The 27,380-nt window shown below is 42.5% G+C and overlaps 1 protein-coding gene across 1 annotated transcript in view; it reads right to left on the bottom strand.

The window, feature by feature from the left end:
* Positions 1-7,959: 7,959 nt before the first annotated feature.
* The window catches only part of SHROOM1 (shroom family member 1), a 139,657-nt gene continuing 120,236 nt past the window's right edge, over positions 7,960-27,380 (bottom strand). Inside the window, exons 6-8 of the mRNA XM_082253262.1 lie at positions 26,446-26,542; positions 25,204-25,476; positions 7,960-8,557 (exon numbers count right to left, since the gene is read on the bottom strand). Of these exons, the coding sequence (XP_082109388.1) occupies positions 8,303-8,557; positions 25,204-25,476; positions 26,446-26,542 (625 nt within the window). The 3' untranslated portion in view covers positions 7,960-8,302. The remainder of the gene's footprint in view (positions 8,558-25,203; positions 25,477-26,445; positions 26,543-27,380) is intronic.

The following is a 27,380-nucleotide window of genomic DNA, read 5'->3' as shown; positions in this document are numbered from 1 at the left end:
GTAAGTAACATACAATTGATAGCTGCAAATAACAAACTGAGAATAATAAAAATGTTATAAGACATATGTGTATATTCACAAATCTAATAACTGTTTTATATACCTTTAGATTATTAAAGACTGAATCTCTGTTTACATACTTTCCTTTGCTGGACCCTGAGGAAGCGCACAATGCGAAACGCGTAGCTCCAGCATTTTCTATCTGTATTTGTACTAATCCTGTCACTATGTATTGACTATTCAATCTATTAGAGTGATATACTTTTTGTTTTTACTATGTATTAATAAAGATTTATGAATTTTTTATAAAATAAAACAATTGTGTACCGTTGTTATGTTACATGAACATGTGCATACTTTGACTGTTTGTAGAGGCACATTTAAACCCCCTTTTCCTCTTGTAGGGACGTAGTCTTGACCCTTTTATAGGGACAGGTCTATGCCCTTGCTGGAATTCTTTCCATTGGTTACTGCTATCAGATCGCATGAATCAACATACAACAATTAAGAACATGAAGAAAATTACAAGAGTATATAGTAAAAACCAAAAATCGGTAGACTTTATCCACCTACCCCAAGTGGGAACTATCTGTAAGCGGATTTGGCCACCATTGAATCCAAATGGCCTTAACATTAATGGAGGTTCCGATATCACGATTCTTTAAGTAAGTAGAAGCTCTTGGGTTGTTAAGCCATATTTGCCATTTCTTTTTGAAACTGTTAGTGGAATTTGTATATGCTAAAAGCAGTTCGTACTGCGCTTGTATATTTAATCTAGTAATTACATTGGACAGGTTGGGATAATCTGTAGATTTCCACATGCTAGAAAAAGTAAGCCTTGCAGCTAATAAAATGCGTGCTACTATACAGTGGGTACGGAAAGTATTCAGACCCCCTTACATTTTTCACTCTTTGTTATATTGCAGCCATTTGCTAAAATCATTTAGGTTCATTCTTCTTCCTCATGAATGTACACATAGCACCCCATACTGACAGAAAAACACAGATTTGTTGACATTGTTGCAGATTTATTAAAAAGGAAAAACTGAAATATCACATGGTCCTAAGTATTTAGACCCTTTGCTGTGACACTCATATATTTAACTCAGGTGCTTTCCATTTCTTCTGATCATCCTTGAGATGGTTCTACACCTTCATTTGAGTCCAGCTGTGTTTGATTATACTGATTGGACTTGATTAGAAAAGCCACACACCTGTCTATATAAGACCTTCCAGATCACAATGCATGTCAGAGCAAATGAGAATCATGAGGTCAAAGGAACTGCCTGAAGAGCTCAGAGACAGAATTGTGGCAAGGCACAGATCTGACCAAGGTTACAAAAAGATTTCTGCTGCACTTAAGGTTCCTAAGAGCACAGTGGCCTCCATAATCCTCAAATGGAAGACGTTTGGGACGACCAGAACCCTTCCTAGAGCTGGCCGTCCGGCCAAACTGAGCTATCGGGGGAGAAGAGCCTTGGTGAGAGAGGTAAAGAAGAACCCAAAGATCACTGTGGCTGAGCTCCAGAGATGCAGTCAGGATATGGGAGAAAGTTGTAGAAAGTCAACCATCACTGCAGCCCTCCACCAGTCGGGGCTTTATGGCAGATTGGCCCGACGGAAGCCTCTCCTCAGTGTAAGACACATGAAAGCCCACATGGAGTTTGCTAAAAAAAAAAACACCTGAAGGACTCCAAGATGGTGAGAAATAAGATTCTCTGGTCGGATGAGACCAAAATAGAACTTTTTGGCCGTAATTCTAAGCGGTATGTGTGGAGAAAACCAGGCACTGCTCATCCCCTGTCCAATACAGTCCCAACAGTGAAGCATGGTGGTGGCAGCATCATGCTGTGGAGGTGTTTTTCAGCTGCAGGGACAGGACGACTGGTTGCAATTGAGGGAAAGATGAATGCGGCCAAGTACAGGGATATCCTGAAAAAACCTTCTCCAGAGTGCTCTGGACCTCAGACTGGGCCGAAGGTTTACCTTCCAACAAGACAATGACCCTAAGCACACAGCTAAAATAACGAAGGAGTGGCTTCACAACAACTCCGTGACTGTTCTTGAATGGCCCAGCCAGAGCCCTGACTAAAACCCAATTGAGCATCTCTGGAGAGACCTAAAAATGGCTGTCCACCAACGTTTACCATCCAACCTGACAGAACTGGAGAGGATCTGCAAGGAGGAATGGCAGAGGATCCCCAAATCCAGGTGTGAAAGACTTGTTGCATCTTTCCCAAAAAGACTCCTGGCTGTATTAGATCAAAAGGGGGCTTCTACTAAATACGGAGCAAAGGGTCTGAATACTTAGGACCATGTGATATTTCAGTTTTTCTTTAATAAATTTGCAACAATGTCAACAATTCTGTGTTTTTCTGTCAGTATGGGGTGCTATGTGTACATTCATGAGGAAGAAGAATAAACTTAAATGATTTTAGCAAATGGCTGCAATATAACAAAGAGTGAAAAATGTAAGGGGGTCTGAATACTTTCCGTACCCACTGTAGTTCTCTAACATAATGGATATATATCTTGATTTATTCCTAATAATGCCATCATAGGGGATAGTTCTGTCAGGATACCTGTAAGTTTAGCTATGAGGAAGGATATAGACTTCCAAAAACTTACACATTTTTTCCAGGCCCAAAGAATGTGTTGAGAATTTCCTGTTAGTTCATTACATCTCGAGCAAATCGGGGAGGTTGAAGAAACATTTTCGAAACCTATGTGGGATCAAGTACCATCTGTTTAAATTTTTTTGTAAATTATCCCATTGCCCAATACATGAGGATGCTTTGTTTTTAATTGATCATGCTTTTTGCCATTGTTCCCACGCAAAATTTTGTGAAAGATCCTTTTCCCATTTAATCATATTAGGATTTTTATTATTGGAAGAAGAGGAAAGTAAATTGTGGAATAGATTTATTCCTCTCTTTTTTTGTGAATTTTGGTCTGTAAAAAAATGCCATATTTATGTGGGAATATCGACATTATCATTAAGTTTCAAAGATTTTAGATGGGTACATTTCCTTTTTTTACCTTACACAATTTTCTTAAAATGTAATGGTAGGCAATAACTTTGGTAACCTAGAGTTATCCACTCTTTTGCCGATAGTCTTATTTTACAGTAGTCTAATATTCTTGAAGGTAGTGGTACCTTAGTATGCAAACTTCCAATTTTAGTTTTAGATAGAATATGCTTCCATGCTATCAGAGTTGATTTAATAGAAAGGAAGTTGGATATAATAATTTTTTAAGGTATTAAATGTTTAGGTTGCATATATATCTTAATGAGCTGGCCACTACCCTTTTACCATCCTATTTCTCTTGGTCTATCACTATAGTGTTGGACATCCTGGTCATTAGAAACAGGCAAAGTAAAGCCCCGTACACACGTACCGATTGTCGGCTGTAAATATACGGCTGACGACCGTTCGGCCGATTGTAGGCTTGTTAGTATGATGCTTCCGACAGCGCATTTTCGGCCGAACAGAATCGGGTGTGCAGGCATTAAAATTTTTGTTGGCCAACACCAGAACGGCCGATTGTTCGCCAGTCAGTACAGATTTCGGCTGACAGACAGCAGATTAGCAAGACTGGGCATGCTCAGAAAAGAAAAAAGACAAGGAAAGTTAACCATCACATGACATCACTTCTGCAGTCGGCTGTTGTTGACCAACAAAATTCGTGTGCAGTCTTTTGCAGTTTTCAACAGACACGACAACCCTGGACAAAAGACGGCCGATCGTTCGGCCGACGATCAGTACGTGTGTACGGGGCTTAAGAGAAGATGGTTCAGCCTTTAAAACTACCAAGATGGGTTTAGTTTTGTATTGAATTTAGAATACCTGAGAGGCTGCAAGGAGTCATATAAAGGCATGGGTAAGCAATACATCATGCCCACACTGTATTGTGGCAGCCTGTTCAGTATTTGTATGGTCAACAGACTCAAAAGCAAGACTAACACATTCAACTTAAAAAAATTAGACAAAAGGGAGGGTGCAGTTTTTAATGTCTGGTGGCAGTGCCTGAAGGTGAGACACTTCTGAGCATGCCTTTTCAATTTTATTAACTCTCTAACCCAAGTAAATTTCAAAAAAATCCCCTCGGCAAGCACTGTTGAAAAAGCCAGTGAAGGAGGACCCAAGACATATGAGGAGATTAATCGCCTTTAGATTTATAGCGAAAATCTTCATAGTCCGATCTTGGAAGACACCCGCGGTTTCATTTTAGTTGGTGTAGTCAAAATTGTCTTGGATTATGGTCAATGAACATCTCTCTGTGCTCTTACATGATGAAATTGCAATATTTAAGAAAAACTGGCAGCCCTGGATTAATTTACGGGTGATGCTCATTATGTCTAGTCCAGAGCCAGCCAGACTGTTCAAATCTCGGCCAGTTTAAAAAGAAGCGGCAAGATTGGAGCCATGTATGGGCAGGCTGAATGTACCAAGTTGATCGATCAACTTGGGTACAAGCAGCCTGCCGGATTTTCCATGTGATTATTGCTAATGGCTAGTATAGCTTAGCGGGAGGGATTCCCCTGTGAACACTGCCCCTGGTTGCAGGAAAGAAATTCACTCTGTGTATGGACTGTTTTAGTGTCAATGGATTGGACAGCTTGTATTGTTTTTTTCTAACAATTTCCTTTCGCCTTCTATTATCTGTCTCATGAATATATGTTCTTATATACACTATATTACCAAAAGTATTGGAACACCTGCCTTTACACACGCGCACTCACACACGAACTTTAACGGCATCCCAGCCTTAGTCTGTAAGGTTCAATATTGAGTTGGCCCACTCTTTGCAGCTATAACAGCTTCAACTTTTCTGGGAAGGCCATCCACAAGGTTTAGGAGTATGTCTATGGGAATGTTTAACCATTCATCCAGAACCGCATTTGTGAGGTCAGACACTGATGTTAGAGAGAAGATCTGGCTCACAGTTTGTGCTCTAATTCATCCCAAAGTTGTTCTATCGGGTTGAGGCAGGCCAGTCAAGTTCCTCCACCCCAAACTGGTTCATCCATTTACTGGACCTTGCATTAAAGTTCATGTGCGTGTAAAGGCAGGCGTCCCAATACTTTTGGTAATTTAGTATATTTTCAGTCACCTGTTTGGTGAACCTGGCACATTCTGAAAAAAGTTTTTATATCTCTTTTCACTTTGACATTTAATAAAAATTATCGAAGAGAAAAAGTCAACGAAGCAAAGTCATATAAATTATGACAAACTTAGAACTCCAGTCCACATTTTTATAATGTTTGGATAAAGTGGAGAACTTTTGGGCGGTTTTATGTGAAATCTTTGTTAAAACGTTTTTGAAAATATTTCAATGATACATTCAACATATAGATACCATTGTACAATTGCATCCAACAATATTGGGCAAAGGAAGCAATAGCAATTGATACAGTGTACATTGCATTATTTTTGCTTATGCATCCATTGTAGGGTCAAGTAAAGGGCCTGTGTCAATGGTCTTTTGTTCACATTACACCACGTGTAAAACACAAGGCCCGCGGGCTGAATCTGGCCCTCTAGGCCATTTCATGTGGCCTTTGCACATCTCTTGCAGCTGCAGGAGAGTTCCAGCCCTCCTTTGTTCCTCCTCTAGACCCTGCACTCTCTGCTTCCCCGCAATGCCCCAGCTTCTTCCCAGCAGTAGCACAAGGTAAGGGGGGGGGGGGGTGTACTGTGATGTATGGGAGGGTGGGGAACTCTTGACTTATGATGGTGGGGGGCTCTTGACATCTGATGTAAGAGGGGGTGGGGTGCTCTGGACATCTAGTCTTACAGATTCAACCAGCCCTTTAAAAGGCAATCATAATGCTGATGCAGTAGTTTGACACCCCTGCGTTACACATTTAGCTTTCCCATAGAAGTGTAATATTATTCAAATTAAGTGATACCCATGGCCATCATCTGTTTTGTATAGGTTTGGAGGCACTGTGCTTCACAGGCCAATGCCTCATATAAAATCCCAATCTGTGTTTTATACTGTATCCACCAAGGGGATGGAGGTGTAATGCTTCTCAGCTGGTCCTTTCAAGTTTGTACCATCGCTACAACTTCGCTATTTGAGTTTATATATAATAGACCGGTCATGGATGGGGGTGGGTTGGGGGAGGTTTAGGCTGTCTACCTCCCACTTGTTCCCCATCCATCCATTAGCAGCCATGTGCTTCCATTGTGGAGACACTCAAATTAGGAAGTGTTAGGACTGCAGGTAAAACAGGGTGCCGTGTAATGGCCCTGCAGCTTACACATGCGTTTGCAAATGCGTGTCAACTAAACCCCTGTTCTTTATATCATGAGACAGGTCTACTTGGTTGGTGGCAGACTGGAGGGTGAGTACATCAGACTGGGGGCTGGCTGGCCTCCATGCACCTCTTTTAATCCTTCAACTTTCGTTTTTTTCTGATACAGGGATGGAGACGCTGGGCATTACCTGCTGGGGTCTCACTCAAAGTCCCACATAGCCTACATTGTTTAATTACTAGAAAGGAGAAGGAATTTACATGGTTTTCTAGAGTTTTGGATTGGAGGGTCATTGTCAATTGCTGTTAGGTTTTCGATCCCGTACACACGATCAGAATATCGTACAAAAAATACAGCCTTCCAAACTATCGTACAATCAACAGTTTTCCAAACATTTCCGAAGGGACAAGCACGAAAATTTTTCTCGTAAGATACCAGATTTTCATCCGTCTGAAAATACAATACAAATACATTACATCACTTCCAAATTTTTATACTGTCATACGAGAATTTTCATACTTTAGCAACCTATTTATTGATATGGAGACTAGTATCCAAAAAAAAAAAACAACTCCAGATCATTCGTCCGATAATCCCATTGTGTGTACTAGGCTTTAATTGTTCTCTGGGTTCCTGAGAATATTTCCCATCACCTCCTGTCACATGACCATTGTCACTGGGATAGAGAAAGTCTCACCAAAAGTAGACCATTATACAAACCCCACTTTAAAGCGTAACTACTTTTGTTGAGGGAAAAAAATATTCCCCTCTGGGTGAGCCATGTACATTGCAAGGATTAGTACAACCTTTGCTGCAGATTCCTTTTGGTATTCTGAAGAAATCATTGCTTGTTCCTCTGTGCTAAGTGAGTCCAATGGGAGTAGTTTCATAATTATCAGTCAGCTGAGCAGCTGCAGAGCACTAATGAGAAGATCTGCTGAGCCTGCATCCCTTTAGATGTGTTCCTATTGGGAGTATCTCACCAAAAATTACATTTTTGTTGCAGGGGATGCCAGAAATCTGACTTGTATCTTAGACAGACTTCTGGGAAAATTTGTGAGCCAATCACACAAGCAGGAAATTATGTTTCTGGGGTGTGGTCAGTACACATTCTGTGTACAGAACAGCTCCAGGTAGCCATATTGCATTGCATTTCCAGAAAATTACAACGGCTGCAGATTGAAAAGGCAAGGTCATTTTTAACAACATTCAATTACAATATGACTTGTGTTGCAATTGTATACGCTATATTATTTTTTCTTTATTTGCTACGAAAGTGGAGTTACCCTTTGATAAAGAAATAAATTATTTTCGCCATCTGCATCCTGTCTGGAAAGATTTTTCTCACTTTATACCTATATCAACAAGCTTTGGTTTGCATTCCCATAAAAGTCTTTTGGAATGAAAAACTTGCTTCATGCAGGTCAGAAGGTGGTTAACGGCAGATCAAATCAAATTTACATGGTAATGAATTCTGAATGATCTCAGAACCATCCTAAATTGAAGTCATTGGCACAGGCCCAAAACCCATTGATACAGGTCCTTTCTCTCTTCAGTCTACTGTCAGACAGGCAATAAGGAATATCCTTCTTAACAGGTACAACATTTTGGTTAGTGTTCCACTTTACTTTTATGCTAAACATCCCAATCCCAGTCACACCATGAAATAATAAAAAAAAAAAAATGAAAGATCGCGTTTAGAATTACACATATTTTTAATATAATAATTTGTGTCAGTCAGGAAAGCGAAGGACATAGACACTATCACTTATAACAACAACGATCAAGACAAAACATTGATAATTTATCCAAAAAAAAGGCACGCTTTTTTAAGTTATGTAACTTTCAAACCTTTTATGCCAACAAGTTCTCTTTATTTTAAGCTTGATTAACACTGTCAAACACTTTCAGTAATAATCCTATTATGACTTTAGCAGCAGCATAATCAACACCAAAAAACTTCATATCAAAGCCCGAAGGGCTCTGCCGTCATGGTATAGTATGCCAGTAAGGATGTGGCCCTGCATTCTACTGGCTAATTAAGGAGGAATGCTGTTGTGAAGAGTCTCCAACTGTTCCTCGTGAAATTTAATCTTTTCTTCCAGGTCTTTCTGCTCAATCAAGAAGTAGGTCTTTAACCTCACATAGTGTTTGTAGTCCTCAAGCTGGGCCTCGCTTAGATATTTGGCCAGGATTCCAGTGACCACTTGCTCTCTGCGGTCCAAGTTGTCCTTTAAATCTTTGGCATCCTCTCTCTGTCTGGATAGGAGACCGTGACGTTCCTTTAGGGATTGCTGAATAGTAAAGAAAAGAAACATAATCAGACATGTACAGAGTAAAATATAGACCATCCAGCACTATTCACTGTGTAAAGTAATAAACTGAGTTGTGAAATAAGAGCTATAAAAATAATCAAATCAACTGTGCAAGGTTCAGGATACACCTTGCACAAAATGCGTACCCTTTAGTATACTTCTGTCATATTGTTTTCAATTTGCGATGTGATGTTTTTACATGGTTTGTAATATTTTACATGTAGCCAAATAGTTGCGCAATGATGATATACTAAAAGAGTAAAGGCTGTACGCTTTGCAAAGTTAAGCAGCCCATATATTATTCATATTTTTTTTCTTTCAACAAGAAGGTTGAATAAAAAAAAAAAAAAGAAAAAAAAAAAAAAAAGATTATATATTTTCCAATCCACACACAATCCTCCCAGCTGAGCCTTCGTATTCTGGACAGCAGGGAAACTTCCCCACCATCACAATACACTGATCAATGCTGCCTGCTATAGCCAGCACCGCTGATCAAACAGCAAATATCCAACAGGTCAGTTGTACAGTAGTCAATCAATATTGGCCATATATGGATTGAAATTCCGTTGGTCACTGTTAAACTGGCTGACTTTCGCTCTATGTATGGCCAGCTTTAAAGTGATATTAAAGTAAATTTTTTAAAAAAAAACTAAAAACATTTAAACCATTCCTAGACTGCACATCACAATTTTATGTCGCTCCTTTGACGTTAAATACCGGGGTGTTATGGCAGCAGATAGGTGCCATAACCCCGGTATTTTTTTTACAGGGCGGGTGGCCCTCTTTCACATAAAAGTGTTATCAGTGGTGGATTTCGGTGACCCCGCTGCTTCCCGGTCGTTTTTCCACGGGGGCCGTCGGTAGTGGGGAATATGATCCGGTACTTTCCTCTCCTAGGCAGGAGGTCGAGTGAGGGCAAGTTGGCCCCCACTCGATTCTTTGGCCTTGGAGCAACGTCATACATTTCGCTTCCTTTCAACGGCCCATTTTTTTTTCATGATGGAATAAATGGATTTTTGTAAAATCTTACCGTAAAATCCTTTTCTCTTAGCTCATCGACAGACGTAGTCCTCGGTGATACACCACCTTCGGGTTATGTTACCTCCGCAGGAGCAGGACTAGACAGGAAATTAAAAAGCTCTGGCCACACCCTAGGGGCAGTCCCAGAGGGTATATCCTCTCTCTCTCTGCCTCAGCAAATCAGTTATGTGAAAAAGCAGTGCTTAGAGAATTTAACCCAACCCAACTCCAAAACAGAGGGGCGGGGACTACGTCTGTCGATGAGCTAAGAGAAAAGGATTTTACGGTAAGATTTTACAAAAATCCATTTTTCTCTAGCGCTCATCGACAGACGTAGTCCTCGGTGATACACCACCTTCGGGACGTCCCAGAGCAGTATCACAACTGAGGGGTGGGAAAATGAAAATCAAATCCCAATCTAGAAGGCCCAACCGGTGCCAACTAGAAGTTTACAATGCTCATCCTTAATGATGAGACTCAACAAAAAAAGGGAAAACAAATTTTTTTTTTTTTTTTTTTCAAACAGAAAAAAACCCTCGAGGTAGACCACCGGTCTCCTCAAATTGCGGCCTGCAAAACCTTGCGGCCAAATGAGGCATCCGCCGATGCCGTCACATCAATTTTATAGAATTTTGTAAAGGTATGTACCGACGACCAGGTGGCCGCCTTACATACCTGGACCACTGACGCCTGATGGCGAAAGGCCCAGGAAGTACTGAGCGCTCGAGTGGAGTGCGCCCTAACAGGGAACGGAGGACTCTGACCCTTAATAGAATAAGCCTGTACCACCGTTTGTCTAATCCATTTGGCAATGGTCGCGGCAGATGCAGGCAAACCCTTTCTGGGGCCATCCGTGATCACAAAAAGTGAATCCGTCTTACGGAATGATTCCGTAGCTTTCAGGTATACCCTGATTGCCCGAACCACATCTAAGGAATGCAACGCATGTTCCCGATGATGCTTGGGCTGAGGACACAAGGAAGGTAGTACAATATCTTCATTCAGATGAAAATCTGAAACCACCTTGGGAAGAAAAGATGGCTTAGGATGAAGTACTACCTTATCCCTATGAATCACTAGGTATGGTGACTGGCATGATAATGCAGCCAGTTCTGACACCCTGCGAGCAGAAGTAATAGCCACCAAGAAGGCCACCTTCTGGGATAAAGTAAGCAAGGGAATCTCCCTGATGTTTTCAAGGGGAGGTTTCTGTAGAACCGACAAAACCAAATTAAGATCCCAGGGCGGTAAGGGCGCGCGGACTGGAGGAGCCAGGTGCCGCACCCCCTGGATGAAATTCCGCACCAAGGATTTGGTAGCTAAAGGCTTCTGAAAGAAGATTGCTAATGCTGAAACTTGACCCTTGATGGTGCTCAAGGCTAGCTTCTGCTCAACCCCTTGTTGCAAAAAGGCCAATATTCGAGACACCGAATAGGTACGTGGAGGAAATCCTAAAGATTCGCACCACGCAATATAAGTCTTCCATGTGTGATAATAGACTTTGCTGGAAGTCGCTTTCCTTGCTTTAATAAGGGTAGGAATGACTGAAGTAGACAAACCTCTGTCCTTCAGTACTTGGGTCTCAATGGCCAGGCCATTAAAACCAGCGACTGTAAAGCACGAAGGTAAATTGGTCCTTGAGACCACAGACACTCCCTGAGACGAAGTTCCCACGGAACGTCTGCGACTAACATGTCCAAGTCGGCCAGGCCGGCTTGAGGAGGCCAGCCTAGAATTTCTAGGACCACTGGCGCTGATTGGATCTGAACCAGGCGTCCCTAGAGCTATCTGGCCCCGACCATCCGAGAAAGTCTGGTCGTTTTCTGTTCCCACACATTTATCAGATACCTGATAGTTATCAAGAAAGGTGATCTTTTCTGGTTGAACCTCAGGGACCGAAGTCACCCGACTAGAGGCTACTTGGCCTATCTGGTCAACCAGATCCGATTCCTGTGAGGTATCGGGACTAATCTTAGGAAAAGGTAAAGGAAAAGATCTTTTCAGGGAACGGTAACTACCGCTTCCTGTGGTACTTAAATGTTGGAAGGGAAGAATCGCACCGGTAGTAGTGGTTGATGCTCGATCTAATGTCCTGAATACCGGTGAAAACGTCCCCCCACCCTGAAACCGGGTGGGGGCGCACCTTCAGGCTGTGTACTCCTTTACTTCGGGTTTGGCTGGGTTGGTCCCCTGCTTGTCCGACCAGCCCTTCTTGAACCCTCCTGGAGGAGTCTTGCCTTTCCCGCTAGTACCAGCCGGGCGCCCTTTATGGGCGGTAAAGAAAGGTCCTCGCTTGTTGCGAGGTCCCTTAGCTTTTGCAGCCTGTGGCAAAAAAGTGCTCTTGCCCCCAGTGGCATCCTTAATGATTTCATCTAGGTTGGCCCCAAATAGACGATTCCCCTGAAAAGGGAGATTGGTCAAGGTCTTTTTGGAACCTAGGTCAGCTGACCAGCATTTTAACCACAGCACACGTCTGAGGATCACTGCTAACTTAGATGCATGCCCTAATAGGGGAGTAGTGTCCAAGGCTGCGTCACAGATAAACCGTAGCCCTTGTATGATCTGTTCCATCAAATCAGATGTCTCCTGGGGAATATCTTTTCCCCTAAGATCTTGGCGTACCATTTTCGCCCATTCCGTAAGTGTCTGGGAAACTAGACCAATAACGATTACTGGTCTAAATGCTGACCCTATCAGAGAAAAGATAGTGCGGGACTCTGCTTCTATCTTTCGATCCACCGGATCCTTAAAGGACGAAGTGTCCTCCACTGGAATAACCGTGGCTTTATTCAGCCTGGAAATAGGCGGATCCACGATTGGTGGTACCGTCCATTTCTTAATGATGGATTCCTCAAACGGATAGCGTCTAGCAATACGCTTGGAAATAGTAAAGGTACGCTTAGAATGCTCCCATTCTCCTTTAATCTGATTACCAAAACATTTAGGTACAGGAAAAGCCTTCGCCGTCTTGATGGGCTTATTAGTACCAAAAGGCATCTCTGTTTCAGTTGCCTCTGCCGGTAAAGCCTCAAGTTTTAAGGTTTCTTGCACTGCCATAACTAGTGCGTCCACCAATGCTTCTTCCTGAATAATAGCAAGAGAAGAAGCGTCCTCCTCACTTTCTGAGGGGGCTTTACCTGGGATAGCAGCCCTTGCAGAGGAACCTGCAACTGCCGTGACCATCTCTGAATCTGAGTCAGAGGTGTCAGATAGTATAGGGGTAGGCGGGGGTCGCTTCCTTGACCCCCGTCCCTGACAGGCCGCCTCCACCCGAGCCACCATAGACTCCAAAATTGCTGTAAATGACTCTATACTCTGTGCACCGGCAGGTCCCGAGGCCCCCTCGAGGGAAACAGGTGGGGGAATATGTGTGGCAGGGTCCATGATAACTCCAGTTACTTCCTGGATAATATAATTCAAAAGTAAAGAAAAAAACTTTTTTTTTTTTTCTTTTCTGACCCCCAGCGCCACAAAAAACCCCTTAGTGTTACCTGCTAGCTATCGATCGAGAGAGAGAGAGATAGACCCCCAGGCTCACCACCTGATGCTCAGAGTTAAACTGCAACAGCTTACAGCGCTGTCTTGACAAACAGGAAGTCTTTTGGCTGGCTGCCCAGGAAGAAAGGAGGCGGCTCCGCCCCTCTGCACGCCTTCCGGCGCCTCCCCCAAGCTCCACGAGGTGTAGGATCACCTCAAACATGGCCGCCCCCATGCTGGAGACACGAGGCTACGCCAAAATGGCGGCTCGTGCGATCCTGCAAGAAAAAATGGCGGCGGCCTGCTGAATGGCGGTGTGCTGCAGGGCACACAACACTGTCTCTGCCTGGGGATATGGCGTGGTTGGCGGTATCGGCCCTGGCGGACCGCATGGCCGTTCGGGAGGCCTGCTAATAGCTGGAGATCTGATTTGGAAGGCAGTCTACATGTCCGTGGCTTCTGACTGGTAGGTAGCTTATACTTAACCCATAAGATTCCCAGAATGCCACAGATTACATCTTTTAAACATGTATACAATAGATTGTTAGCTCCCAAACCAAGCCTCCTGGCTTTTTGTACACAAAAAATCACACTCAAAGTAGGAGGATCTGTGACATGTTATAGGATAGAAAGGACTCTTTCCTACCATACAGAGAGGGGCCCGCGTTCACCACAAAACCCGTCAGGGAAAAAGGGGGAACATACTACTCACCATACCGGAACCAGGCGGGCACCAACTCCTGACAGTACCCCTCTCCACCGGGGCGGGAGGGCTGTCGACCGATACGAACGCCGTGACTCATGGTCTTTGGCGTTTCAGCGAGACGTTTAACTCGCGGGTTTAGTCCTTTTAATGGGACTTTGTCGCGGCCGACCCAGCGCGGAGCTATGGCCTGCACGCGCTCGTAGGCTGAACTGGGGTGACCACCGGATCTCAACATCCAGCCCGTCGCCCAGTTCAGCTTTCTTGCTTGAAGATCTCACAGGAACACTGGAGAAAAAAAGCTGTCTAAAAAACCTTTAAGAAAAAAATTCTTGCCAGGACCTAAGATCCCAGCAAGGTATCTAGGTCCTTACTCCTAACTAGACAGAAAATAACTGATTTGCTGAGGCAGAGAGAGAGAGGATATACCCTCTGGGACTGCCCCTAGGGTGTGGCCAGAGCTTTTTAATTTCCTGTCTAGTCCTGCTCCTGCGGAGGTAACATAACCCGAAGGTGGTGTATCACCGAGGACTACGTCTGTCGATGAGCGCTAGAGAAAAAAAAATTTGTTTTCTTTGCTTTTTAGTGTAGCTGTGAGATCTGAGGTCTTTTTGACCCCAGATCTCACATTAAAGAGGACCTATCCTGCTTATTTATTTTACAAGGAATCTTTACATTCCTTGTGATAGGAATAAAAGTGATCAAAAATTTTTTTTCTAAAAAGGGACAGTGTAAAAAAAATAAAAATAAAAAAAAAAGGGAAAATAAATAAGAAAAAAAAAAAATTGTAAGCGCCCTGTCACTTTGAGCTCACGCGCAGAAGCGAACGCATACACAAGTCGCGTCTACATACGTAAATTATGTTTAAACCACACGTGAGGTATCGCCACGATCGATCGTTAGAGTGAGAGCAATAATTTTTTTAAAGCGTCGCCTATGGAGATTTTTATGTACCAATGTTTGTCGCTATTCCCCGAGCGGGCACATTTTTGAAGCGCGACATGTTAGGCATCTATTTACTCAGCTTAACATTATCTTTCTCATTACAGAAACAAATTGGGCTAACTTTACGGTTTTATTTTTTAATTCAAAAAAGTGAATTTTTCCAAAATAACTGCGTTTGTAAGGCCGCTGTGCAAATACGCCATGAGAAAGTATTGCAAAGATCTCTATTTTATTCTCTAGGGTCTCTGCTAAAAAAAAAAAAAAAAAAAAATATCATGTTTGGGGGTTCCAAGTAATTTTCTAGTAAACAAATACGGATTTTAACTTGTAAAATAGGCCTCGTCCTTAAGTGGTTAATACTTTTCTGCTCTGTGCAGTGTTTTTGCACAGAGCAGCCCTGATCCTCCTCTTCTTGGGTCCCCCGCCAGCGCTCCTGGCCCCTCCCTTCTGTCGAGTGCCCCCACAGCAAGCAGCTTGCAATGGGGGCTCCCGTGTGTCCATTCACACACAAAGACGCAGCTTGGTCCCACTCCCTCTCTCTCCTGATTGGCTCACTGGCTGTGAGATTGACAGCACCGGGAGCAAATGCCTCCTGCTGCGGTCTTGGCTAATGAGGAGGGAGAGTCCCCGGAGAGCCGAGGCTCTCATGTACATCACTGGAGGAAGATCAGGCTCAGGTATTAGAGGAAGTGCACTGCTAGTTTTCAAAAGGAATTCTTAGATACATTTTTCAGAACACTGCTTAGGTACAATTTACAGTTCTAAATGTTCCTCATACATAGGCAAATCTGTAAGGGCCCACTTTAAGAGCGGATTGAAAAGGGAGCGAAGGACAGAAAAGTCCCAAAGCACGTTTAGATACAACTTTTTTTTTTTTAATGATTTTATACAAGTACAGAACAGAAAAACAGTCAACGTTCAGCACTACAATGCATTGGCACCAGTAAACAATGCAGCTTCTAATTAAAGTGGAACTCTTTCAAATCAGCATTGACTAGTCTTAATTCGTATGCTGCTAGCATTAGTAAATAGATAAAGTATATTATATTATATTTCCTTGTTTTAAACCCTTTTTCCCCATTTCTTCAGTTACTTCCTGCTTTTCATGCCTAGGCAAATTAAGTCATACATCCCGGAAGCCTTCAGGAGGGGAGGAGGGGGTTTTCTCAGCTGAGCACACCCTCCTACCTGCATGCCTGAACTAAGGGCTCATGAGTTCCAGGAAGTAAATTCTACATGAATCATTTGCCCTTACTCAAGATGGCCACAGCTATAAATGTTATGGGGTGTTTTTCAAAGTGATTTCTCAGCAAAATAAAGCATGGAGACATGGATAGATGAGTTTGTTTTGAATATTAAAAATTAATTAAATAGAGTTTTTGGTTTGTGGTGCTCAGATGCAGTGTAGTTCCACTTTAGGTACATTGAGATAACAACATAGTATGCTATAGACAGCTGTAAATTCCAATGTGCGATAATCCTCAAGGATAGATAACAAATATACTATATATAGATTATATATACAAATATCCTTAGAGGCAAGTACACCCCCCCCCCCCCCCGGAAAAATCAAGACAGTATACAGATATTCAATCAGATTCAATGGATTTATAATTTATCCAGCCTCCCAAAACCTTGTCAAATTTGGTTGGTACTCTGTTGGCATATGTAGCTTTAGAAAAAGGGAACGCTTTATTTATCAATGCCTTCCATGCCAGTACAGAGTGTTGGAGCAACTTTTTGATCTAAGGTTTCTTTTACAGGTTTAGCCAATCCAACAAAGGCAAAATACATTCTAAAATGTATTTCTTCTCTGACTCAAGCAAAGCTCTAAATGGATGCTCAGAAGACAGTAGATTTCTTTGCTTTAATGTTGGTGTAAAAGTCTTTAGACCACCTTTTGTCCAAGTCTTTAAAGACATTACCTTTAGTAAAACCAAGCTTTTTAAACCTTTTGAATTATACGGGTATCTAACAGGACTGGTGATGATGATGATGTATGGGGGCATACTGGCCAATCTACTAGGGGTCTGTAACTTTAAAAAGATTAAGAACCTCTGTGTTAAAGTGGTTGTAAACTTTGTTACACCACTGGTATCTACAGGTAGGCCTATAATAAGGCTTACCTGTAGGTACTGTGAATATCTCCAAAACTTGCACAGTTTAGGAGATATTCAGATTGCATGCAGCCCATGACGTCATTGGCACATAGGCTCTGAAGATCCGGCTTACCTTGACAGTGTCGCAAACAGGCAGACATCATCACTGCTCTGGCCACTCACAGCGCCAGAGCCCACAAATTTGGAAGAAGCACTGGGGAAGAGGTCAGCCGTCTCAGTGGTGAGCAGGCGCCGCTGGAAGGACTTTGTTCTAAGGTATTTTATAATTTGCTAGTATGCAATGCATACTAGCTCATTATGCCTTTGTCCTACAGGTTTTTTCTTTTTGCCCGGGGGTTTACAACTTCTTTAAAGATTAAAGTTTGCACTCTAGATAGCACTGCTGTTTCTCTGATCAGTATTGATAATTGTCAGGACCAACACATTTATGACTAATAGGATTTGAGCACAGATTGAGGCACTGAATATGATAAATAGGTTGTGAATTTGGTTAGATTTACGTTCGGTTTTAGGTGGTTGGGTATTAAGATTCATTTACTATCCATAAATGCAGGGTATGAAAATCAGTTATTTATATATATATATATATATCCCTTAATGTACCACCATAGGAAGTTTGCACTGGTAAAGTGAATCAGAAATTATAGTAGATCCCAAACAAAATAATGTTCACTTTTTGTCACGTTAAACAGGCCTAAGACAGGAAAATAACGGTCCAATGCCGCTCTGTATGTAAGGAGGGAGAAAAGGGGATTCAGGAGCGCTGTCATTTTATGTGACTATTTATGTCAATTGTGCCCAGAAGGTGAAGGGAGTTGGTCAGCAGCTCTAACGAGGATTAGGTGTGTTTTACATTGTATACTATTCACTCTGTATGTAAGGTTACAGGTTACCTGTTTGAAATTTCCAAAAACAACTTTACTTTTAGGAAACTTATGAAGTGAATACCTAATAATTGTGTCTGACAGTGCTAATTCAATCCGATTTCCCTGTACAAATTTAATATGATTTAGTACTGCCCACTGGTGTATGAATTTATTACTGCAACTCTGAAATACTACCTCCAGAGATAAGGATGTGTTTTTTATATAGTCATACAGGACCAACAAAGCCTGTATGACAATAAATATACACATGTATTATTTTGTTCGGAAAACAAAGTGATATGTATTTTTCAGGCAATTGCTGAAAATTAAATATTATATATACACCGTCATGGCCCAAACCCAACATATGCAGGAATATGGTGCAATTTTTATCTATCTTGGAAGGGTACAGATTACTGTGTGCTTCTCCTTCAAGTTCAAGTTTGGCCTGCAATTTCAAAAATGCCTAATCAATTGTGAAAATATAGTATACCAAAAGAAGGATTGCAGACATTTGAGGCACCCATTCGACTTGAGTTGATTTTTTAATAAAAAACAACTTTTATTCAGTACAAAAACTGTTGAAATAACATAACTGTGAAAACATTTGATAAGAAGGAATTCATAGCGCATAAGGCAATGCAGCACCTTGAAAACTGAACTGCTGCAACCAGGGCCGGGACAAGTGGTGGGCAGGAGGGGTGGCTTCCCTGGGCACATTTATTGTAGCAAAGGGGGCGCCCTGTGCCAGCCAGGGCCGGGACAAGGGGTGGGCAGGAGGGGTGGCTTCCCTGTGCACATTTATTGCAGCAAAGGGGGCGCCCTGTGCCAGCCAGGGCCGGGACAAGGGGTGGGCAGGAGGGACGGCTGCCCTGGGCACAATGGTTTATTGCAGCAAAGGGGGCACCTGTGCCAGCCAGGGCCGGGACAAGAGGTGAGCAGGAGGGATAGCTGCCCTGGGCACATTTATTGCAGCAAAGGGGGTGCCCTGTGCCAGCCAGGGCCGGGACAAGGGGTGGGCAGGAGAGGTGGCTTCCCTGTGCACATTTATTGCAGCAAAGGGGGCGCCCTGTGCCAGCCAGGGCCGGGACAAGGGGTGGGCAGGAGGGACGGCTGCCCTGGGCACAATGGTTTATAGCAGCAATGGGGTCGCCCTGTGCCAGTTGCTTCTGTTACATGGTTGACAGGAGTAGTGACAGAGACATCACTGCTAACCTAACCTTAAGGGAAGGGGGGGGGCGTTGCATCTTTGCTCTAGGCGCTGGATGACCTTGCCACGGCACTAGCTACAACCCTGGCAGCAGATATAAATAACATTAGCTTTTAAACACATTTGATTTGCTTATGGGTAGAATGAGACTGTAAATTATATAAATGCTGGTGAGTAGTTATTAAAAAGAATTTGCAGTAGCTTAGCAAGGAAGTAATAAGCTCCGTGAGAAGAGAGGCTAACCATGGATTGGTGGGGAGTATTAAACTGCCACAACTGGCTTACGTCCATTCAAAGCAAAGCAAATACTGTGGCAAAACTACAAAAACAAGTCAGTTGTAAAAAACTGCAAAAAAGTTTTGTTGTAAATGTTTACGCCTATTTTGTTTGTACAGAGCCTTCTAGCTATCTACTACTAGGGGAAATAGTGGTCGGACAGGTTAGAGAACCTTGTCCGGTCACTTTTGTTTACCTATGTTAAGCTGGTACACGGAGATGTTGTCAAACATCATGCTTCATGAGCTAAAAAATCCAGTGTTGGGGAAAACACAGACTCGTGCTGCCATGTTCTACTGCCCTCTTGTGTCTATGGGCAGCTTTAGGACAGGAGCTAAACCAAATACAATAATTGTCTGTGTCCAGTTTAATTTCAGTCCTTTTTTTTTTTCTCATTTTGATGCGATTTATTTTTTTGGTTTTCTTTATTTTTAAAAAGTATACACAATCTTTGTTTTACAAAAAAAAAAAAAAAAAAAACATTTAATACAGTACATACATTTTGAAGCTCCACAAACCACAGTCAAAATCGTGTGCATTGCAGCACCCAGTGTTGTCCACATGGTTTAAGCAACAACCCTAGCTCCGCCGTACTGTGAGAAGATAAAGAGCTAAGTGTCGGTGCTCAGGCTGAACGTCCAAACCAAAAGCTCCTTCCAAGTAAAATTCTTTATTGCAGTATGGATAGCGGTGACAACATGACAAATGCTGATGCGCTTCGGCTTTACGCCTACATCATTGAACATATACATGCTATGATGAAGGCGTAAAGCCGAAACGCGTCGGCATTTGTCATGTCACCGCTATCCATGCTGGAATAAACAATTTTACTTGGAAGAATCTTTATTGTGTGCCGGTTTTATTCATAACAGTTGACAACATGGTTGCCGTCACACCACATTGCGTCAAAATTGACCCACAAGTGTTGTTTTCCAGGCTTTGCAGCTTCCCAAACACGTCCATTGAGGTCAATGTAAACGCACCACAATTACACTGTAAAACGTGTCACACACGCCCCTATGGCCTTTACAGTGCGTTTGAGGGGTGTTTAGACAGCTTTACTAGCCAAGATAATACAAAAATCCATACAATAAAAAACCAACACAGAGGGGACATCTGGCAAGAGATTTTTACCACCACACAAACACATCAAAAATGCACCAAAAATGCATCTCAACGTATTAGGTGCATTTATAGGTGCTCAAATTTCTTCGCACGTCTAAAAGAGCTCATAATGAAACCTAAGACTGAGTAATTCAATGGAGAGGAGTCACTGCCCTGACTTATTCAGCTGTGTGTATGTACATTTTCGTTTGACCTACTGGAAACTGTAAAAAGTCTCTTTAAAACAAATAAGAAGGAGAGGGATAACATTAATGTAGCACCCTCCTGGGTAGGTGCTAGAATGGGTGTATAATAGTTTTTAGTTTCTCTGCTTAACAGAGAGACAGCTAGGTAAATGTATTTGCTAACTGCTTAACAGAGAGCGGTCATTGGCTAGTGTTTGCTCAGTGTGCTCTGGTGCTGCCCAGGCTGTCTTGAAGTTTCACACTGTCCTAACAACTATGGAAAGCGCTAGATAGTAGGTGGAAACCAAGCAGATGGGAGCATGAATATTTATACAGCCCTGGCCAATTACAAGGGGAGGTGTCCCTAGACATGCTGGGTGCCTGTATTCTAGGAGGACATGGGCTATATGCCTTTCTTAGCAGAGGATTGCACCAGGCTGGGGGAGAGGCGCCTTCTCCCCACAGCACTTGCTGCCATGTGGCCTCAGGTGAGTGACCCAAGGGTCTGAATTGCTGACATGCGGCCTTAGGTGGGAGGCCTGAAGTCTTTGGCTGAACCTGGTCCTACTATAGCTGACAGAGGGAAAGTCTACAGTGCATCTGGTCTGGGATCATGGAGAGAGAAGGCTGCCGATGGTACGTCAGGAGCCTTGTGAGTAGTCACCCTAAGGAGCCTTAGACAGTTAATCTCCCTCTTTTGCTCTAAGTCAGCTGCAGGTCCACACAAAGGGAACACTGGTTAGTGTTCTTAGAGCTTTGTCCAAGACTGTCCACCACTTTACTAAGGGACATTGCTCAGTTCTGCAATCAGTGTTCTGCTGCGAAGAAGTCATTATCTTCCTTCTGCAAGGACTTCAGCCTAGTTTCACTAGGAAAGGAAGTTCGAGTCTTCGGTGTGAATAGTTCAATTTGGAATGTCCTACTATATCCCTTCCCTATCCAAGTTCTCCAATAAAACAACAAAAACCCCTAGACTGGCCATTGGAGACCATGAGCAGAAGTGAGTGGACAACTCACTGCGAAGCAAAAGTGTCCCCACTTGGGCAAAATACCAGCGGCTCTTGCGGGGGGTAGCGCTACACTTGCCGACCCGTCACAGTACATTTTTGTCACTACTTTGACGTTAAATACCATTGTTATAGCAGCAGCTGGCTGCCATAACCCCAGTATTTTTTTGTACTGTGGGCGATGCTGCTTCTGATAAAAGTGGTCCCGGCGGTGGATTTGCCACAGGATAACTTTGAGGTGGCTGGAGAGGTCCATCCCCCCTCCCGCTGCTTCCTGGTCGTCTCCAGGCTTACCGGGCCTGTTGGTTAGCCTGGAGCTAATCTGATCTGTCAGGGGCCTGGGCAGAAAGCTGAGTGAGGGATACATAGTCCTCACTCGGCTCTATGCCCTTGGAGGACCAGAGCGACGGCTGACGTCACTTCCGCCTTTCAGCCTTAAAGGGTGATTTTTTTTTTTCTCTTAAAAGGCAAAGGGACTTTTTATTTTGGCTTTTAAAAAGGTAAAAGATCTGAGGTATTTTTGATCCCAGGTCTCTAAAGAGGACCTGTCATGCTTATTTCTATTACAAGGGATGTTTACATTCTTGTAATAGGAAAAAAAAAAAAAAAAAACATTTAAAAAAAGGGAGTGTAAAAAAAAAAAAAAAAAAAAGTAAAAGAAAAAAAAAAAAGTTAAGCTCCCTGTCCCTCCGTGCTCGCACGCAGAAGGAAATGCATACATAAATGCAACCCACATATGTAAACAGAGTTCAAACCACACATGTAAGGTATCGCCACGATCATTAGAGCAAGAGCAATAATTCTAGCACTAAACATCCTCTAACTCCCAACAGGTAACCTGTAAAAATTTTTAAAGTGTCGCCTATGGAGAATTTTAAGTACTGTAGTTTGTGGCCATTCCACAAGCGTGCGTAATTTTAACCACTTCAGCCCCAGAGGATTTGGCTGCTCAAAGACCAGGCCCTATTTTGAGATTCGGCACTGCGTGACTTTAACGGACAATTGCGCGGTCGTGCGACGCTCTACCCAAATTAAATTGACGTTCTTTTTTTTCCCACAAACAGAGCTTTCTTTTGGTGGTATTTGATCACCTATGCGATTTTTATTTTTTGCGCTATAAACAAAAAAAGAGCAACAATTTTGAAAAAACAATATTTTTCACATTTTTTATATGAAATTCTCAAAAAAAAAAAAAAAATGTAAAACTCAAAATTTTTTAACATTTTAGGCCAATTTGTTTTCTCCTACATATGTTTGGTAAAAAAAAAAAAATATATATATTTTGATTGGTTTGCGCAAAAGTTATTGCGTTTACTAACTACGGGAAAGATTTGTCATTTTTATTGTTTTTTTTTTTGTTTTTTTAACTAGTAATGGTGGCGATCTGTAATTTTTTTTTTTTTTTGCCGGACTGCGACATTGTGGCGGACAGATCGGACCCCTGGCTGGCATTTTTTTACACTTTTGGGGGTACCAGTGACATTACTACAGTAATCAGTGCTTTAAATATGCACTGTTACTGTAAAAATGACACTGGCAGGGAAGGGGTTAACTTTATTGGTGATCAAGGGGTTAAGTGTGTCCCTAGGGGCGTGATTCTAACGGTTAGGGGGCGTGGCTTGTGATGTAATCACAGAGACATACGATCCTATATAGCAGGATCACATAGCCTCTGTCATTACTTCAGGGAGAATGACAGACGGCTGTGTTTACATCAGCCATCTGTCTTTCTCTCTCTCTCTCCTGAAGGTGAGTGGCCGGCGGACATCGGAGCCACCGGTCACACCCGCTGGCTAGGCAGGGAACGAGTGGGGGCGGGAGTGCGCACCCTGCCCCCAACAGGCTCTTTGGCAAGTGACGTAGTACTTTGCCTGTAAGCGGCTGCGTGCCACAGTAAATATACAGGAGGCGGTCGGCAAGTGGTTAAAGCATGACATGTTAGGTATGCGTTTACTCAGCGTAACATCTTTCACATTATAGAAAAAATTTTAAATTTAAAAAAAAAAAAAAAATATTCATGACCTAATGTTTCATGAAATGTCTATGTATACATGTTAAATAAGAAGAAAATCCATGTTACATCCAGCATATTTTTACTAAAATAAATGACAAGCTTTGTAGTGTACAGTCATGATGGATAAGGTGTAGCCGGACTGGTATGGATGGCACAGATGCACAAATGCGGTGCTTACAGCGAGGACAGCTCTTTGTTAGGCCAAAGCAACAGTTCCACGAACAGGCAGAAAAGAGAGAAAGGCGCCACTCAGTGTAGCAGATGTAAATAATTTTTTTAACACATATTAAAAACTTACATGGAGGTAAGCGTCTATCTTCATAGCTCGACGTCTTTCCGGGTCTGCAGTGTTTCCATCCCCGAGGCTGGCCAGCAGCCGGGAGATGACACTAGGGGAGAACCAATCAGGGGACTCAGTCAGATTGAGGCAGCGGTCAAGCGCATACCTCACTGGAGGGCCACACGAATGTGATGACGCGGGGGGGGGGGGGGTGGGCGTTAACCGGTTTCGGAGCATGCGTGAACGTCCCCCCCTCCTGTCTCAGTAGAAATCCGCTCGGAGGAAACGCGCCGTCACTAACTACATCCGCGGTCCGCACTGCAGACGGCCACGGATCTACAGGGTTCCAGCAAGCTTATTATATCGTCTTAACTGTAAGTGCATCTTTGAGTATCAGCAATAAAAGTTATAAGGATAATGCACTATTAGTCCCCCCTTGTTTATTTTTGGGAAATCACCTGTGAACACCTGGATGAAGTTTCACTTCCAAGGGACGACAGTGAGCCGCAAGCTTGGGGGACGGTCATTACAATTGGGCTGAAAGATATCCAGAAGTTATCCATACACCTTAAAGCGGAGTTCCACCCAAAAGTGGAACTTCCGCTTTAGGTGGTTCTAACCCCCTGACATGCCACATTTGGCATGTCATTTTTTTTTGGGGGGGGGGGGGGCGGGTATCTAGTTTTGACAGGTACCCGCTCCCACTTCCGCTCGGAGCGCCGCGGTGCCCTGAGCGGAAGTTCTCCTCTCTACCTCCCTCCCTGCAATCTTCTGGGACATGTCAGAGGTCCCAGAAGATTGCCGGCCAATCACGGCGCGTAGCGCAACTCGCGCATGCGCAGTGCGTACCCGGCTATGAAGCCGCAAACTGTCACAGCCGGGTGCCCACAGCAGTGATGCCGGCGCCGCAGAGCAGAGAGGGAGAAGAGCGAGGCTTCGGGCGGCCGCATCGCTGGACAGGTGAGTGTGTGAGGCTGGAACTCCGCTTTAACTTTTATGTCATCTGGTAAGAGTTTTATCTACTCTCAAACTGGCCACGAGGTGGGTAGAGCTGGGCTATCTTTTCGATTGGAGATATATTGCACCTTATTTTTAACCCGTCTGGTAAGGGGAATACCTGCACTTTAAACAAGCACCTTGAAACACCTTTCCCTCATTTGTTTTCATTAAAATCACTTGTTTGGTATTGGGATCTCTTCATTCAAGGACTTATGTGAACTGTTGCATATATGGACCTTTTATGAATTTTATGGACTTATGTTTTAGATCTCATCCTATTTATTTATGATATTGGTGTCACTATTGTTTACATATTTATGTTTATAAGTTTCACAGAATTAGTGCACTACACATTTTAATCATTTATAATGAAGGAAATTGGTTATCAACGTACTCTTGTGTACAAAATATTAACTTACCATCTCTTCAGCATCTGTATTTTCATCTGTTCTACTCAAAGCATTCTCCACCCGAGCTAGCCTTGTGGTCAGACAGAAGAGAAGGCTCACCACTTTCTCCAGATCTCCGATAAACATCATATAGCGCTCGTACTCATTGGGTTTACAGACCTCTTTCACTAGGTCTTCCATATTGGTACCTTGAGTGGTATTTTCACTGATTTCAGACAGAAGTGATTCCCTTTGGGCAAAGAGTTCTTCTAGTTGTGAGTTTATGTTGGCCATAAGTTCTATCTGCAAGATTCAAATAAAAAAATCTGTAACAAATATGTGATATCCTATGAAATGATTAAGGATTATTGCTTGCTTTTTGACAGCTCTTTGCTGTGTCAGTGTTAAATTTACATTTTTTTCCCAGGTAAACTGGGCTTCCCCTGCTTATTTCTGAGACTCATTGTGTATTAATATGCAGTCCCATTCCCATACAGGGAGTCCCATCCTCACAGACCATCCCCGCATTCTCTAAGATAACTTTCAGATATTACCTAAAGCACCTCCTGCTGGTGACATATGGTTTGTACTCAAAACAATAAGGCTGAATTCACACCTGAGCGTATTGTTTTCAGGCATTTTTCAGGCCTTTTTTGGGTGTTTATTCAGGCCTTTTTTTGCAGGTTTTCAGAGGCAGGCATTGACATCTCACTTGTAATCTGCCAAAAAAGAAGCTTGTGTACTTTGAGCTTCAGGCGTTTTGCTTCAGGCTACAAAACACTCATATGGGAACAGGGGCCATTGAAATGAATAGGATTTTGCTTGTTGGGCGTTTTGGAACTTCAGAGATGAACGTTTTTCAGCTCGTAAAATGCTAAGGAGTGAACAGGGCCTAAAATAGCGAGACCCTTTATGTGAGCTAATGTATTATTATGGGTTCTCATTTGTGACAGCTTTTGTTTGAGACATCTTGTCTCTATGTGGTTATGAGTTAATTACAGTCACAAAATCCACACCTTATTGGTTGATGTGTCAGCGAGATGTCTATTTGTATTAATGTAATTATCTTTATTCCTGGCCTCGGATTTTCATTTTTTTTTTAATACACTGTATACCTATAGTCAAGAGTACACTCTGAAAAGCCCTGATCCCACCATTTACAAATGGGTAGCTAGAAGGAAGTGTTGCTACTTGGATGATTCCTAGCAAGTATTGGATTATCCTTTTTTTTTTTATTTATTTATTTATGATTCAGGCAGTATTGTGACCAACCTTTTTAGAAGTGATTTCATTCAGGCATTCATCAGACTTCCTCTGAAGCAGCAACATCGTCTTTGAATGTGATTTGGACATACCTTCAACATTAACCCTACTGGAAATAAACACATGACATTATACACAAAGCAAGGCATTTATTTTCACAGCAATAAATCACAAGCTAGCTTAGGGGTGTTTGTGTACTGGTAAAACAAAAAAAATGCCTGGTATAATAAGCTGTATAGTTATCAGATAGTAGTTTGAAAAAGTGTACTGTACTGGGACTGCTACTGGATTAGAAATCCAGTTTTTAGTATAATCCCAAAGCAGTCCAAATTTGGGCAGCTTGAGATACTTTGACATATTCTGCCAAAGAAACAAGAAACCTTACAGATAGGTTTTACTGTCCATACTTCCCCAGGGTGCTATCTTATTTACATACATTTTTAGGAAATTATGTTTAGCATCAACTTCCCCAAAAAGATCTTAGCAATGTACAAATTATTTAAAAACAGTTAAATTTTTTTTGGAAAAAAAAAAAAAATCACATAAAAATAAACATTTATTGCCTATCCAAAGTGGCGTGGCAATGCAATGTTTCCCCAACACATGGTAAGGCATACAGCATAGCGTGATGTGTTGCTATCAAATTCTCTCTGAATTACACTCAGACGGACTGTTAAAGCTGAGGGCAACACAAGCACACTGCAGCGAACCTCAACAACCTGCTGAGTGGGGCAATACATTGAGCCAAAAAAAAAAAAGGTATTGCCAATCCACAATGTTAATAGCCTATTAGACACATTTCAAACAGATAAAACTTTTGTAACCCATTCTGCGGCAAATAACTTTTCCAGCAAATCAATATCTTTAAAAGACCCAGAAAAATAATCCACTTGTATCCTGAACACAATAACGCATCTATATAGTCAACTGCTTTTGTTGTACTT

This window comes from Pelophylax lessonae (assembly GCF_965119305.1).
Source record: "Pelophylax lessonae genome assembly, chromosome: 4".
NCBI lineage: Eukaryota > Metazoa > Chordata > Amphibia > Anura > Ranidae > Pelophylax > Pelophylax lessonae.
Note: the sequence above shows the minus strand (reverse complement) of the source record. Positions and strands in the feature narration are given on the sequence as shown.